The following is a 16924-nucleotide window of genomic DNA, read 5'->3' as shown; positions in this document are numbered from 1 at the left end:
TTCTAATTTTAATACGCTTGCATATAAAAATCAACAAACACAAACACCCATCATGTGGCTGACGTTGATCATTCAATGTATCGTATTGCCTGATTGGAAGAAAAACCTTTCTACATGCAGGCAAATTGTTCAACTACCTGCCTGCTCACATTACAGTCCTGGAGCTGAGAGCCAATGTACATTGCATAGCCCTACACACAATCTAGTTTTTTGTGAAACAGATAGAGTATTTTTTTCTTAGAAAAAAATCTATTACCAGCTGTAATAGTTTTAGTGGGAGTCGTAATGGTTGGGCATAAAAAAAAGGGTAAAAAATATTAAACAATACTTTTTTCTCTGATCAAACTTTTCTTAACTTAATACACTTAAAACCAAGCATTATAAACAACAGTTATAGTTCAATAAATTTCAGCCATCCGTATAAAGATCCCAATTTTGAGTGCAAGTGGTTACTTTTAGTCTCTTTGTGAGTTAAAGTGGTTACTTTTAGTCTCTTTGCCTTGTAATGATGCTAATACAGCTATCTATCTGTCTTAAAATTGGTTTCAAGTGTATCAAGCAAAGAAAAAATAATCTGAGAAAAAATTATCTTCTGATATTTTTTTCTTTTGAGCCGATACAATTTTGACTCTAACCCAAGCTTGAGCTGTTGACAATTAGTTTCTTTCTTAGGAGAACTTTCTACATCGATTAAAAAAACTAGGTTGCATACTTATAGAATGTTAATTGGGTTTCAATTCCTATACTATTAAGATAATTAAGATGCAAGTCTAAAGAGATGGGTCCGTATTATTCAATAGTTCATTTTCTTAACTAGATAACTTACATTAACATCTCTGACATGTTTGGTATTTGTGTAAGAAGTATGCAATTACAATTTATTGTTTATTGTATTCTGTGTTTTTTTAGGATTTGATATATAAAGAGGAAAGTAAATATCAATTTTCAAATTATTATGTTTGAATTTTCAAGTTAAAAAAAAATAATGAAGACAAATGCATGGTCATCTATAAGATTTTAAATGTATTTTTTGGCCGTTATTATGTTTTTTTCTTAACAATGAAAAATGTTTGTAAAATTTGTTTAATCCTTTCACTATAAACTATATTTAAAAATTGATATTTTATATTCAGTTTAGGAACAGTCGGTTAGGACTAAATACAAAGAAATCACAGTTCACATTTACGAGTTTATTGAAAAATTTGTAATCACGAGAGACAACCAAGGCAAAATATTACTAAACAATTAAGTTACAAACTTAACAAATACTAATACTAGACAATTATAGGTAACAAATAATTAATTAAGACTATATTTATAACTCTATAAGATACATCAAATTAAAAAATAATTTCTTAACTATAATAAATAATATAATAAAAAACAAGTACAGTACTAATATATATATATTTAACAATCACACAATCATTCTTAAATATTAGAGCGCAAAACTAACAAGAAACAGTGAAGGGGTGCGGTGTAGAGTAATAGTTTGAGTATTATTATTAAATAAGTCAAAGATAAATAATCACTTAATAACTATTATTTAATAATTGTAACAATATATACCTATTCTAACATTGAGTAAATTCTGATTAAATTTAATATTTTTATGTGTTTTACACATCTATATAATAACATTTAACATAAAATTGTAGAGTTGATATATAGTTATTATTTTCTGTCATAATACTAATACAGTACAGTTTATACATTAACACTTAAATTATTATATATGAGTAAATAAGAGATAGGACTGTCCATGTAGTGAATGTTATCGTCCATAGCACAATACTGTTATAATGTCCACAAATACATTTCACGAACATTGTACAGCAGTTGGTAAAAAAGTAGTCTTCATTGGTCATCATGCTAACTGAAATTTCTAATCTCTACAGTATAGTATCTCCAAAACTGTATTCATTTCGTTAGAGCTGCTTCTTTTTTGTAAAAATATCCTATATGTTTTTAAAGGCATGTGAATTTAATGAGAATAAAACTAATTTTAGTTTATCATTGTGTTGTATTTCAAAGATTTAAAAAAAAAATGAGAAAACGACTGATTTAGATTTAAACTATATCTACTAATGCAGCTCTAGTTATTTAGAGAGAGCTAATTTAATTTTATATCTCATATTGATTAAATTTTAAATTCCATATTATTTAAAATACATCACAAATTTAATGCCAAGTAACAGTTTTTAAACAGCTTGGAGAAGTTTATTGTGTTATTATTAATCCGGAAAATACAATGTATGCACTTTCAATAGTTTAATGTATTAGATATGTACTTTTAAAATTATGGTAATTTTAGTGATTGTGCTTTAGTATTTGTGTATTTATATCCACAATTTACCTAATAACATAACAAGTACCGGTAATTATTAATTTTATTTTCTAACTTTTTGAACTCCGTGAAAGCTCATAATTTGGAAAATAAAGCCAAAAGGTTCAAAGTTTTTGATTACTGGGGTTTTTTAAAAATATTGAATTTTACAATGGTGGAACATGGATTATTTTGAATGGTGGTCATTCTTTCATTATCTATTTTAATAAGATTTTCAATATAATACCTTCAAGAGATTTGTTTTATTGAGGCATAATCAATAAATTACTAAACATGTAGATCAAGAATATTCAATTTGCAGTTGCGTATTTCTCCTCTTTCATCAACACAATGTTGATGAATAGCAACAAATAACCAAAATTGATTGTTTTTGAAGTAATAAAATACAAAACAGTTCTGATTATTAATTATTTATTTATTATACTAATTATCATATACTGCAATTTAAAAATCCTACTTTTCCTAAAACCTAAAAATTAGTCATGATTATTTTAAAGACAAGAGTGATATAAGTATTATTTTATCATTATTAAAGGATTTAAAATATTTTGCATTTTGAGATGCTTAAAACCTATTTAAATGAAAAATATTCTACATAAAAATGCCACAATAAAGAATATGTGTTAAAGAATTTTAGTATCAAACATTGTAACAAATTATGAAATTAAAATATTTTGTAATTAAATACAACTATAAAAGAATTTAATTTTACCCAGGCTTTATAAAATGTTAACTTTAAAAGTTATAAAGAAATTAATATGCTGCAATGTTTAAAAATATAATAATTCAAGACATAAGTTACTTGTTTAAATATTGTTTTATTAATAAAATATATTTATCAACAAATAATATTATAACATAAGTATTAGTGTGACTTAGTCTAAATTATTGTCTTTTTCAGGAAGATATTTGAACATTGCTTATGATATACATTCTCTTTTTGATATGTCAGGGGGTGTATACTTGAGTAATCCTAAAATTTCCAATTAAAAAAAAATTAGAGGTACTATTAGGATATGATTGATATTTAATTGTCATAACTTTACTACGCTACGTTAGATATGTTATTATTGATTCCCTACATTGTTATTATTTATTAGTTAGTACAAAACAATTGTTAAACTAAAGCATGATTTTTTCTAATAAAAGTACTTTATTTTGGTCATGATATGGTTCAGGTTTTAACTTTAAAACTGTATTCTAATGATTCTACACACATACAATACAGAGTACGGTATCTTTTACTATTTGTATACATTGCAGTTGAAGCTCTTCTGTTGACTTATTTGAACACGTTAAATATCACATGTATGCTACAAAAAGTACAAACACTGACAGACACTACTAGCCTAGGTTAAAAACTATTTACTGTCACTAAAATACCAATCGAAAAGTATAAATTAAAATTATTTGTGCTTGGTTACTATTACAGCTGCTATTTGGCACAATCGTTAATATATCAAGATGTTATTATTATCTTCGAATACTCGATGTGTATTGAAGAGTATAAGATCATTCTCTTAAAATTCTGAAATCTCTTCCAATGACATTTTTTTCATTTCATTTCTCGTATCAAGGTTTCCTCTGGTGGTCGATTAAGCTCACAATTGGGTTTCCGAACAGCTTGATGGGTTAGTGTGGGTCTTGCAGAAGTTTTCATCTACAACCACCTCTTGGCCGTGTTTTCCCTCGTTCAGTTCTGTGATTCTTTCAGCGTCCATCTTGTCCAACTCATCCTTGGACATGTGGTAGACTATGCCGGCTCCATAACCGTCACCCAGTACGTTGATGGAGGTACGGATACGGTCACTGAAACAATTAACAATTCCAGTATTGCTCTTTGTTATGAGGAGTGAAAAGCTGAGGAAATCAGTATTGAACTGAAAATCTAACAGGTCTTTTTTGTGGCGCCATAAAACATCGAGGATGGGAGGTTGGAGTGGATCTACTCTGAGAGGAGTGTCTTCTCAGAGTTTGTTTCTGAGAGAGCCACTTCTTTCAGAGCAAGTCTCAGTGTTGGTTTCTGAGAGAGTCACTTCTCTAACTGTTACTTTGTGGTGAACCAGACTCCTTTTTAAAAGTTATTTTGATGTTTATGGTTAGTAACCTGGACTCTCACTGTATATCCTGACCCATAAGTAAGTGACATTTTAATGTTTTTACGACCCTGAGTTACAGTTGTTCTGTATAAAGCAGCAAAAAGTGAATACTTATGCAGAAATAAAAAAATGGTTAAGCTTTTCATTAAATTTTCCATGGAAACTAGGCTACATTGTAGTCAAAAGCGCTAAAAATCAAATTCTTTTAAAATGAAAGGAAAAGTTTGAAAGTACAAATAAACTTGGTTGTCAAAAATTAATATTTTATTATTTAAGATGCAGTGTCCCTCAAATTACCCTTTAAAGCTTCAAGGATAATTTTTTCACCAAAAATGAGGTCTGCACCAGTAAAAAAGTAACATTTTTCTGAATACATACAGTAGAAGAAACTTTAAAACTTTGGATGGTCTTAGAAATGGAATAATGAAAGGGATACATTTTCTAAACTTCTTTTGTGTGATAAAACACACTTGTGTATTTATTTTAAGACATTGGTGCATTCTATGTTATTAAAATAGGACATTTAAAGCTCGCTATTTATATTAACCTTGTTAGAAGAAACACAATGAACACCATCCAATGAACAAAATTTGCACACTATCCACATTTTATAAAAGGTCCATTAAATATTAGAAACCCTTAGCATTATTTTGTATATTCCACACTGCATTCCAATTATTCAAGCTGCACTCTTCCTTATTTCCATCAAGGATACTTACAGAAGCCAGTCAACTGCGAATAGCAGAGATACATCAGAAGTTGGCAGACCAAGGGCGGTGAGGACCAGCAGCATGGTGATAAGAGCAGCACTGGGGATAGAGGCTGCTCCAATGCTTGCCAGAGTTGCTGTCAAACTGGAAAAGATGGAAAGCATGTATATTTTTAAGAAAGTAGAGTCCGATACACTTTTAAGCCGTATTCTGCTCACCCTCATGAGCCATGGGCCTTGCAAGGATCTTATGAAACAGATCAAGTAGAAGAGTCGGTGCAGTACAAGATAGATGGAAATTGATAAAAGGTGCTATGGTCATAGACAGGAGTTTATCCTGCATTATCTCTAACTTAGATTCAAATTAGTGGTGGATCCAGGGGAGGGGCTGGGTGGCCATGGCCCCTCGAGATTTTGGAAAAGGATGTATGTATGAGAAAAAACTGAATTACTCTTATAACATAATCATACAGAGTCAAATTAACAAAACTTTATGAATTAAACGTTGAGTATGGATAAATTTCTTTCCAAACTTAAAAAAAAGGTTTTTCAAACTAATCATTTAATAACATATGCTGAATACTAAAAAAATGAAAGTGAGTATACAATTTAATAGATAATTTTTCTTCTTCATTCTGTGCTTATTTTATTTTCATCGTATTATTTTGTTGAAATACCCAATTCATATTAACTATTTAGGATTTATTAAAAATATTAAAAACATGTTTATAACACACTTTCTATAAATACGATTTAAGTAGTACCGATCATACAGACAGCACTGTTATATTAAATAAAAAAATGAGAAATTTTTAAAAATTTCATTACTTTTTTAGTTTTTAACCATGTTGTAGAAGTACGTCAAAAGTAACACACCTCCTTAATCCTATTACAGTGTTAATTTAACGTATTTTCAATTTATGGAACAAGAAGAAGAAGAAGAAGGAGGGACCCAAGTTCGAGGTTGATAAATATTACAGGATGTCCTCCTCCGTAGACTAGTGGATACAGTCACGGCTCTCTAACTGAGAGACCATGTGTTCAAATCTCGGGGAGGTCTAATCATGATAGGAATAATAGCCATAGTGACCCAAAACAAGCCACCATAGCTAAGAGCTGAGGTTTAAAAGAGAAAAAAAATTAGGTTACCTGACAGTGATGACGTCCCAAGTCCCAGATGTATTCCATTCATCTGGGCGATGAAGATAGCAGCAACAGCCTCATAGAGGGCAGTTCCGTCCATGTTCACTGTGGCCCCCACTGCCACCACAAACCTCGTCACTCGCTGATCTATCTTGTTGTTCTCCTCCAGGCATTGGAACGTGATGGGTAGCGTGGCTGCACTGTATGAGAGAGCAGATAAGATATGTGTGATTAAAAATTACACTATCTAAATCCGACCAAATATCGGATACCTGCATAATATCGGATACCACTGTATCTCAGCTGACAGGTGTTGCTCCAAGTGAAAAACAGCTTAAGGGTGACCCCTACCCCCGCCCACTATCTCATGTGAGTTTGAGACGTCTGCCATGATTTGTGTCGGTGCTGTTAATTTTTTTGTGATTTTCAAGTTTTGAAATATTTTTAGTGGTTACTTGGTGACACATCTGAAACTATAAACAAAGGTATGTTTTGACTTCTACTACATGTAACGTAACTGTCGAATAGTGTGCTTTAATTATCTGTCGTCAAATATTGCGTAGCGATCTTACTTTTGAGGTTATGTCTTTGTTTGCCATGAGTTTGCCTTCATCCTAATATCGTTTAGTATGGTCGCCCTAATATCGGATATCCGATATGAGGCATGTATTACACTGTGGTGATATGTATGTTTTAGATGCCGCCAAGAAAGAAGTAGAAGAAAGAAGACATGCTTAAGGCTGTGAATGCTGTCAAAATAAAAGATATGGGGTATCTAAAGGCTTCGAAAACGTTTAATGTTCCTCGATGTACGCTAGAAAATTATGTTAACCACCCAACAGAAACTATTGAAGATTTAGTGTCAGTTCCTCTTGGTAAAAGGCCAGTTTTGGGTACATTGGAAGCAGAGTTAGTTACTTACTGTAAAACTGTGGACCAACGGTTTTACGGCCTTAGACGAAGAGATATCAGAATTCTGGCCTATCAACTTGCAATAAAAAATAAGTTGCCTAACAATTTTACACAGTCTAAAGGAATGGCAGGAGAGAAATGGTTGAAAGGCTTTCTAGGGCGCAACCCTAGTCTCGCTGTCCGCACACCCCGTGCAGTAACTTTGTCATAAGTAAAAAACTTTACAAATGATAAAGAATAAAAAAGGATTTTTTGACATTTTGCATCCAGAACTGTTGAAGTTTGCACCACAAAAAATTTACAATGTTGACGAAACAGGAATTACAGTTGTTCAAGTTACTAGATCAAAAGTCATAAGCTTAAAAGGAAAAAAGGAAGTCGGAACACAATAAATAAATGTGTTTTTCAGGGTTCAAACTAATGTCTTTTTTCCTATATTAAAACTTTATCCGATATTAGGAACCCCCTATCCGATATTAGGACGGTTTTTTTCAATCTCAAAAAGTGCATTATTTTATCGAAAGAAGATTTTTTTTGTAAGTATGTAGTTTTTCAATTTTTAAATGTTCAAACCTTGTAGCCAGGTAGTTATTTGAAGTTTTGACCAGTTTTGGTAGTGTTCTATTTAGGTAGTAAAAAATAAGCCTAACAAAAAGTATCCGATATTTGGTCGGTTTACCTTACTGAGTGCTAATTTGATTTATTGTTATTGGAAACTGTATGAGAGGTCTGATAGCATAGAAATCTTTTTGACAGTCGAAAATGTTTGTTTTGTAACTGTAAACCTCCATCACTTCCAATATTTTGTAAAATTATGGAGGAGTTATTTACCCTCAGCAGTTTATATCTTAGGAAGTAAGGGAGAGGGTACGATTCTACTAGCCACTAACAGTTTGAGCAGTTTCTATTTAATCGTTCTAAAGCTTTTAACTCTATTTTCTTACCCCAGTATCTTGGAATTCGCAGTTAGGAATATACAGCCCATTGAGATTAGTTGTCTTACCCTTATGTAAAATCTTATTGACATCATACAAGCAAAAACGTATTCATATGGAATAAGTAAACATTGTGACAAACATGCTTATGTAAATGAACTTTTGGCAGTCGTAAAATTGTTATATATTTTATAAATCCCTGGCTTATTTATGTGCCTTTGTAGTAATAACTTGTTTACTTTATATCAATAATTTACATAAATGTTAAAGCTTATCAAATATTAATTTTTTTCCGAATAGTGGCAATATATTTTTATATTTTCCTTTCACGCCATTCCTACTCTTTCATACTCATTCTTCTCACAATGTGACATTATATACATCGAAGAATTATTGTATCTTCATTCTCTCTATTGGATTGATTAATAAGATTTGGAAGTAAACTTTTTAGTAGTCCAAGATACACTTTCTGTTAGTCAGGAGAATATTTTTAAGTACCATGACTAACATAAGACATAAGGAGAACCTTGGATTTGAGCAACAATGTTAAAGGGCATATCACATAGATGCTCAAATCCAAATTTGGTCCATTTTATGCTTGTCTGTTGAGGTGTATGTAGTCAGTGCTCTGCACATAGTCCGTAGCCCTGAAATCATTCCTTTTGCTAAAATTCATATTCATGCCTTGGAGAATCTTGATCGGAAATCTTGGTGACGCATGGTCTAAAGTTCTAACAAACTAAACTTCTTTATTAGCAATGGAATGATCTAAGACTGTACCAAATGATCGAGTAAAACAAGAAAAAGTGATAACTTCAATGATCACTGGAGAAAGTACCAGAACACACGCAATACTATAGCTATTTGATCATAGTGAACTGTGCATATATATTGAATCTTTTGCGGATCACACTAAGCTTATCTAACATATTGTGAAGTAACTCTTCTAATTTTGTGATTCAGCCCTACTATTGTGTCAGATAATGTCACGGACATTCACACACACAGTATTTTGATGCTTAATGAGTAAATGAAAGAAGCTTTATTTTTTCCAGAACAACATAGTCATTTCTTATACCTACTTACTTAATGCAACTACCATAATGTTTTCTGAGGCAGCCATATACGCATGGTTTATAGTGTACACGGCAACTAGTTTAGCACTGGACTTTCAAATACCACCTTCCAAAACTTTTGAAAGTCTTGTCAAGAATTTGATAGAACCTCATGTACTATTTCTAGTTGGTGACACTAAGGACGATTGTCTAGGATTGCAACATTTTCACGAAGAAAGAATTCTTGTGGATAAGCAAGAAATGCTTGGCAATGTGAATATCAGGTGGATAATCATGCCTATGTTGAATGATGTTGAAGTTACCATGATTGCAGACTCGTGTTAACTACTAGAGTGTCAAGAGCGTTGACACAGGTTGGTACCTTTTCCCTAGAAAGATAGCTATGTTCTTGTAGGTAAACAGGATATAGTTGGTAACGCAAACGTATTTTAAATCATTATTTATACGGTAGCTGTTGAAATTACAATGATTGCAGACTCATGTTACCTGCTAGCGGTGCCGAGGGCGGTGACCCAAGCCTGCAACATTCCCCTGAAGAATACAGCCGGGTTCTTGCGGGTAAGCAAGAAGTAGATCGTTGGTAACGTCAAGATCGCATGTATCATCAGTCCTATGATGACAGTTATCATATACATGCCTAACTGCTGGGCTGTGGATGCTAGGTTGGCAATACCCATGATCTTGCCGGCGATGAGGCACATAATTCCGAATGGAGAGTACCTAGAATGTATAAAGATATAATGTAATAAAACGTTTAAACAACATAAAGTGCAATGAAAGATAGTCCTTTTAAAACTTCCAATATTTCAATTCCGGTATGTGGTATTTTTCAAAGCACAGGTTGCTTAAAATTATTAACACTTTTACCGTATCTCGAAATTACAATCACTTTACAGTATCATCCGGTCTCACAGACCTGAGGGAGGTTTTTTTTTTTGCTTTTTTTGGGCTATTCTTGTTTTTTACTTCAGATTTAAACACAAAATATATTTACAATTATTCCCCGTTGATATAAAACACTACAAATAATATTTTTAAAATTTTATAATTGCAAAAAATTAAAAAATTAAATAATTTGGGAAATTTAGGATGGAAAATAATATTCTAGAATACTGGTATAGTATAAACCTGTATTTAAAAGTATCAGAAATACACATACATTTTTAACCAAAGCAATTTAAACTTAAAAAAAGGCATAAGTACATACAAAAAAAGCATCCACAAATTTTAGATATTCTGAACATATGAAATGCACAACTTTCTGCTGCACTCCAAACAGATGGGTGGTCCGCAATTGATACATTTGTAATTGGTTTTTCTTTCCTTAGAAGCTGGGCACTTGGAACATGTCTTCCGTTTTTTCCAGTTTGTCACTAGGAAACACATTCATTAGCAGCTTCTGTTTCTCCAACGTACTCCGTGATGACGCGTCTAATGTCTCTTGGCAAATTTTGAATTTCTAGGCGTCTTGTTATGTGAGGCTTTACAAGTTTTAAGGTCAGACGTTTTATGAATTCAAATCTTGTAATGAGTGGATTGTTACTTAAGGCTCTTGCTCTTGCAGTAGGCCCGGGTAATGGTCCCCTCAAAATGTTATGTTGAGGTGTTCTGGCGCTGCTTGGGTGGCTCCTTTCTGCACCATACGGTACCATCTTTTCCCCCAAAAAAGTCATCTTCAGATTCCTGAACCAAATAATTTTCGACACAATAGTGGATGTCATCTTCATCTTCCAGTTGGGGTTCATCAACAGCAAAAACTATCATCACTTTCACACTTTGATTTAGTTCGTTATCAGACACTACATAGTTTTGATCTTAATCCGAATCGTCAATAGGTTCATCGTCATTATCATCCCCTTCAATGTTTTGTAGGAGTTGTAAAAGTCGCTCGTTAAATCTTGCATCGTTCACTCTTAAAATTTCCGAGTCACTCATGATTATAACAAGTTATAATAAAACATAAAAGTAATATATTCAAACACGTAATAACTATTCACAACTTTAACCGTATCATCCGGTTATGACAGACCGGTAGAATAGTTACAGTAACCGTATCGTCCGGTACAGTAGACCGTAGCTCTCACAAAATAACTGGACTGATTCAAGGTAAAACGCCCTAGACAAACTAAAACCAATCAAAAACCGGCTCGGGAGAGACCGGTTTACAGCTACTGAGCGTGGAGGGGGCAACCGAACACAGTAGTGCCAATTTCAGAAACATGAAATTCCCCTCCGGTCTCACAGACCGGTGATACGGTAAAAGTGTTAATGATCCAACAGGTAATTCATGCTGTTAACTGTATACCCATATGTATGGTGACTCTTGATAGAAACATCCTAACATCCTACAGACTTGAAATGCAGGTTTCTCTTGGTCCAACGAAGAAGTTGATTGTTTTTGAAATAAAAAGGTCAAAGGACAACAAAGTTATAGTCCTTGAAATTCACTAATTCAGGAAAAAAGTTACAGTCAATTAGATAATGACTTTCGTTGCATTCCTTCGGGTCTTTCGATACTCCGTCATATCGGTGTACCTTTAAAAAAGTTATCTACTATAATGTAAAAATTTTAAAATTAAATTCGATTAATTTGAAAATCCCCACTACAATCTAACAATTATATTTCAAAGGTGATTTTAGGATAGCATCCTTCTCATTATTAAATGTGTTATGGATAAACCACTCGTAAAGAAACCTGCGCAGAAGCAAATATCCGAGCAGCCACGCGCAAAAGAGGCCCCCTCCAGTGGTGGGAAGTGGGCGAGCATCTCCTCGTCTTTGTTTCACCAGCTGTGTGGGTAGTGTCTCGCTCGCCATTTTGTTTACCTTGTAGCTACCTACAAATTCTATAAACATAATGTATTTTTGTGTGTAGGCCTATACAATTAGAAATAATTAACTGATCAGTCTAATGTAGCCATAGACGTATCCAGGGAGCTTGCATTTTGGAGCGAGGTTAGCCGTTAAGTGGCAGTGGCCAGGCCAGGGGATAGAACAAGCGGGCGAGTGACGACCAATGGGGTATTTACTCTACCCTGCATGAACTAAAATCGCCCAGTGTCTTTTTGTAAGCGATTTACCTATAGCCCGATTCTTCTCCATTTAGTTTTTAGTGAATATTCTAATTAAATAGCTTTAATATTATATTGGAAACATTATTCAAACCTGTAAAGTAATAGAAATATATAATATTTAGCGTAACTAAAAGATGGTTTTATCAAATCATTTAACTTTTACAGGTGGATAAAGTAAAAACACACCATTTCTGGTTCTTTGTATGGATCAAAAGGTCATATCTTTGTAGATAATAATGGAAAAAGTATTTTCAAATGGTTACTCACCACATTACCACGCCAACAAGCTTCATTATTATGTCATTCAACACAACAAAGAACTGAACCATAAGCTTGCCCCTCTCTCCCATCTGTCCAGCCAACAGGCCAAACGCCAGGCAGAAAACAATCATGCCTGAAACATAACAATCATTCAATACATTTGTAATGAATGCTACCATAAAGCACTCTGATATATTGTACATTTAAAAGCAATTGTAAGCTATTAAATAGAACAGCGATTGATTTAGGTGAAGGAAATAGGCATTTCCTGCAAGAGCAGAATTTACCTCTCTTAATGTTAAAATTTTACAAAAATTGACACATTTAAGCTTCATCAGTGGTTTTCGATTCACTTTTATTGATAAAGACGGGACTGAGCACTCATGATTCGAAAGAAAGACAAAAAACATCATTATTTTTCAAATGTACAAAAAATAAAGAGAAAACCATATTTTTTAGGTATATTAAAATATGATAATACGGGTTAAGTATTCAGTATGTATGTAGCCAAAGATTTGAAATGGAATATTATTTAATAAATACAAACAAAAATGAAAGTATAAAAAAATATACTTTTGCCAATTTTAAACAACTTAACTTGATTTTCATTTCAAAGCTGCCTTAAAATTTTTCAAATAAGCTAAATATTATGTAGTGAATTGTTATTATTCAATGTGTTTATTTCGTGTTTATCGTGAGCTTTTTGATGAAACATTTCTAAAATCCACATCGGATGCCCAAAGTGAAATAATGTAGGTTATGTATAATGCAACATCTATCTTCCATTGTCACGAGATGTCAAAAACAAAAAACGAAAAAACCGTATAAAAACAGAACGCTTGAAGTTGACACAACATTCGCTCAGTGTTGCCACCTGTAGGGAAAATTGTTGACCTCAACAATCCCCTCGATTATTAACAGCACCCTTTTTTCTTTTTTCACTGTATACCGTACACGGGAGACAGACCATTGTTGTCGAGATCCTTTGTTGTTGCCCTTTAATAGATTTAAGATAGTTACAAACATCTTGCAAACAATTGGCAAATTACGAGTATTACCTAATAAGATTATTAATAAAGAAGCGAATTACATACCCATAACATTCGTGCCGTCCTTGTAGACCAATTGAGGCTTCAAAATATATTCGTCTACCGGTTTGTCGTCCGTGTGGTTCGAGCTGGTGATTACCAAGGGTTTTACCTGTGTGGAAACATATGTTTTGTACACTTTATTCACTCTTCATATGAACTAAATTAAAACATAATACGATTTGGTTGGAAGTACCAGCTTATCATTTTGAAACTTTACACAAACGAGTGAACTTCAATATTCTTTCATCTTAACTAATGCTTAATATAAAAATTACACATTGGATTATCTTATTGTTTACAAAATGAAACAAGTGGTTGATTGATGATGTCGAGGGGAAGATTGCTAAGAGGAGACAATCAACAGCCAATCTCATCTCAACTGACTGATTGTCAGTGCATTCAGATTGACTGAGCGTGAGATTGAACAGAGCGTCATTACTCACATCTCTAGTAGTAGGATAGGGTTACTTAAAAGTAAGTTTTTACCATTAAACTTTCAATGGGCCAGACATAATCGCTAAAAGGCTATAGCCACTGGACTATGAGCTTCACAAAGACATATAAGTATTACCTACGTGTTTCGAAGAAAAACAATGGATTTGCCAGTTATTGAAAGTGAAATATTTATAGGTACAGAATGTTGAAGATATGTTCTATAATGAATCAAACACATCACTCATGGTTAGGTCTTAAAAAAAGAGAGGACGATCACTTTAAGCATTACTTTGTCCGTCCTCATGGGCCACTGGCCTGTACGAGGATCTTATCTAACAGATTAAGGGGGAGAGTGATACAGCACAAGGTCGCTGGTATTAATCAAAATGCTTCGGTCACAGACAGGGTTTGAACCTACGCTCTAGATTCTCTAGATCTCTAGCTTAGATCCAGTCTCTCGTCTTAGACAGCTCGGACATCGCCACTTCCATGCGTTCGTGAAAAGGGCGCTCCTTCTTACCGTAACGTTGTTAAAAAGGTAATAGCTCTCCGACAGAGGAACCATGAGAGAATATCTCTCCGATACCAATAATACTTATTTTCTCATGCGAATTTTCAGTTTCTTTATTCAGCTTACAGAACTTACGTGTAAGACGACGTACAGAGTGACAACTTCGCTACAAGCTTACCCGTCAGTTGGTATACAATACAGAGAAAAGGTTAATTTTAAGTTTAAAAATTGCTGCAGGCAGTAATTAAAAAGTTCTTCCAATACAGCGTATAGACAAATAATTTAAAGATACAATAATCATCATGCACAATGTATAGATGCATGTATAAATGTATATGTTAAAACATAGAAGCACTGGACGAAGTTATTTCTACAATAAATGGATATAGATGAAATAAAAATTAATAAAACTGGAAGTAATATATATATATATATATATTTACAGTAATAAACATTCACGATTTTCAAATACTATAAAATTAACAAACCTTTTTATAAGTTGTAGAGACTTGCTGGAAACACGCCTGAACCAAGTTGTCCGGAAACATGTTTCTGGAATGGATAATAATATATGTTAAAATGAGTTTTACCTAAAAGTATAACAAGTTCTGGTAGTATGGGTAGGCATGTTCACTGAATGACAGAACTATGATACACTTCCGGCAAACAATAAAACGTGAATTTTAAAATTTTAGATGAAGGTTGATCTCAAAGCAACAGGAAAGTTTAAAACATTTCCATTTTTTTTTTTTTTTAATTTTATAGGCCCCAAAATGTATCCCGATGTGGCTGTTTGCGAGAAAAGTTCAACGATTACAGTTACGAGTATTTAAAAAATAATTATCACCCGTCAGTATGTGAATGGAAACTTTACAAACAGATAGTTATTGGAGATAATTATCCAACTATAAAATGTAATATATTGGGAACGAAGATGCAAACAGATGATTGAATATATTGAAATTAGTCATTAAGGTGAAATATTTTAATCGATTGATTCAACTTTAATTTTTTTGTTTAAAGTTTCTTATTAACAATGGATGGTTTAGAAGGATAATACAATTTTGAACATTTGCCATCGTTATGCTACAAAAAATGTAACACTACGTTAGTGTTCCACTTTAACTAGGGTTTGTGTAACGTGTTGTATGTTCTTGACGTCTATGTAGGATGTCGCTTGGGTTCATTTTCTCCAGTCTGGACTTCAAGCTGTTGGTGTACCATTCAGGCATTATGGAATTTTGCGTGACTGTCTATTGGCGCACCTTTTAGTTTATAAATGCACGTTCATGTATTACTCTTTTTTTGAAGAAGAAGGCAGATTTCAATCCTAGAAACGTAGTTTTATACTTGTTGTAACATATCACTTTAAATTATTCTACTACTAAATGAGAGTTCGTTAGGATTTTGGGAAGATTAATATGTTTGACAGTGACTACAAAATTACAAAACATTTTTCAGAACCCTCAAATTGCAGAATAAATTAAAGGTAATATCATCAAAGTTAAGATGGTGTTAAAGAGCGTTTGTGAAAGAGTCAAACATACCTTTTTCTGCCAAAATATGTTCTTATTAATTAAGAAATTATTATTTAATGACATAGCTGGCTAGAGGATTATTAATCCATTTAGAGTTTTGAAGAAGTAACACTGTGATTGTACGAAATAGGTGACTAAAATTGCATACTATCTGAGGATGAAGAACCAACGAAGAGCGACAACACTAAACAGGGGTGTGTCCTAGTAAACAACTAATGAGCTATTAATATAAATAAACAATCAATATACATGGAATTACATTTAATGCCAATTCAGTACTTAGTGAACAAACGAGGCTCATCATTAGGCATATTCTATTTAAAGTAATTACTGAGAAAGTACTATGGTTGGTCACAGTGAGGTTTTACCTAAAGTAACAGAGGAGTTTCATCTGTAAATGGATCCATTGTTACACTATGCCATACAAACGACACCGGCAATTCGCTATGGCGTAAAACGCTCTATTGTCTCGGTCAGTTTTCTATCGTTTGTTTGTTCTTTGTTGCGGCTTAACTATGCCACTAAGATGTGTACTGGTAATGTATACTGGAAACATTACTCAACGTTGAAAATGTAAAGTTTTATTTTGTACTGTTGCTTGTTATTAATATTGAAAATGTTAATGCGGTAACATATTTTTAGTAACAAAAATATTTTACTAGGTTATGAATAGGGATCGTTCTATTTATATTACGGTTGAAATAGATAAGGAAGACACCTTCATTCGGAATAATCCTTTTATGAAATTGATAATGCTCTCTGTTGACAGTACGAATTAGGTCTTGGCCGAAAA

General features: G+C 32.9%; 1 protein-coding gene across 1 annotated transcript; it reads right to left on the bottom strand.

The window, feature by feature from the left end:
* Positions 1-1175: 1175 nt before the first annotated feature.
* LOC124359983 (excitatory amino acid transporter 2-like) lies at positions 1176-15142 on the bottom strand. The gene is given in 8 exon segments (XM_046813197.1): positions 1176-4156; positions 5166-5300; positions 6305-6320; positions 6323-6498; positions 9708-9941; positions 12563-12689; positions 13651-13756; positions 15082-15142. Coding segments are annotated over 8 exon segments (1062 nt in total). The 5' UTR covers position 15142; the 3' UTR covers positions 1176-3948.
* Positions 15143-16924: the final 1782 nt, after the last annotated feature.

The sequence above is a fragment of the Homalodisca vitripennis genome, chromosome 4, assembly GCF_021130785.1.
Source record: "Homalodisca vitripennis isolate AUS2020 chromosome 4, UT_GWSS_2.1, whole genome shotgun sequence".
NCBI lineage: Eukaryota > Metazoa > Arthropoda > Insecta > Hemiptera > Cicadellidae > Homalodisca > Homalodisca vitripennis.
The sequence above is the reverse complement of the archived record's forward strand: the minus strand, read 5'-3'. Positions and strand labels throughout refer to the sequence as shown.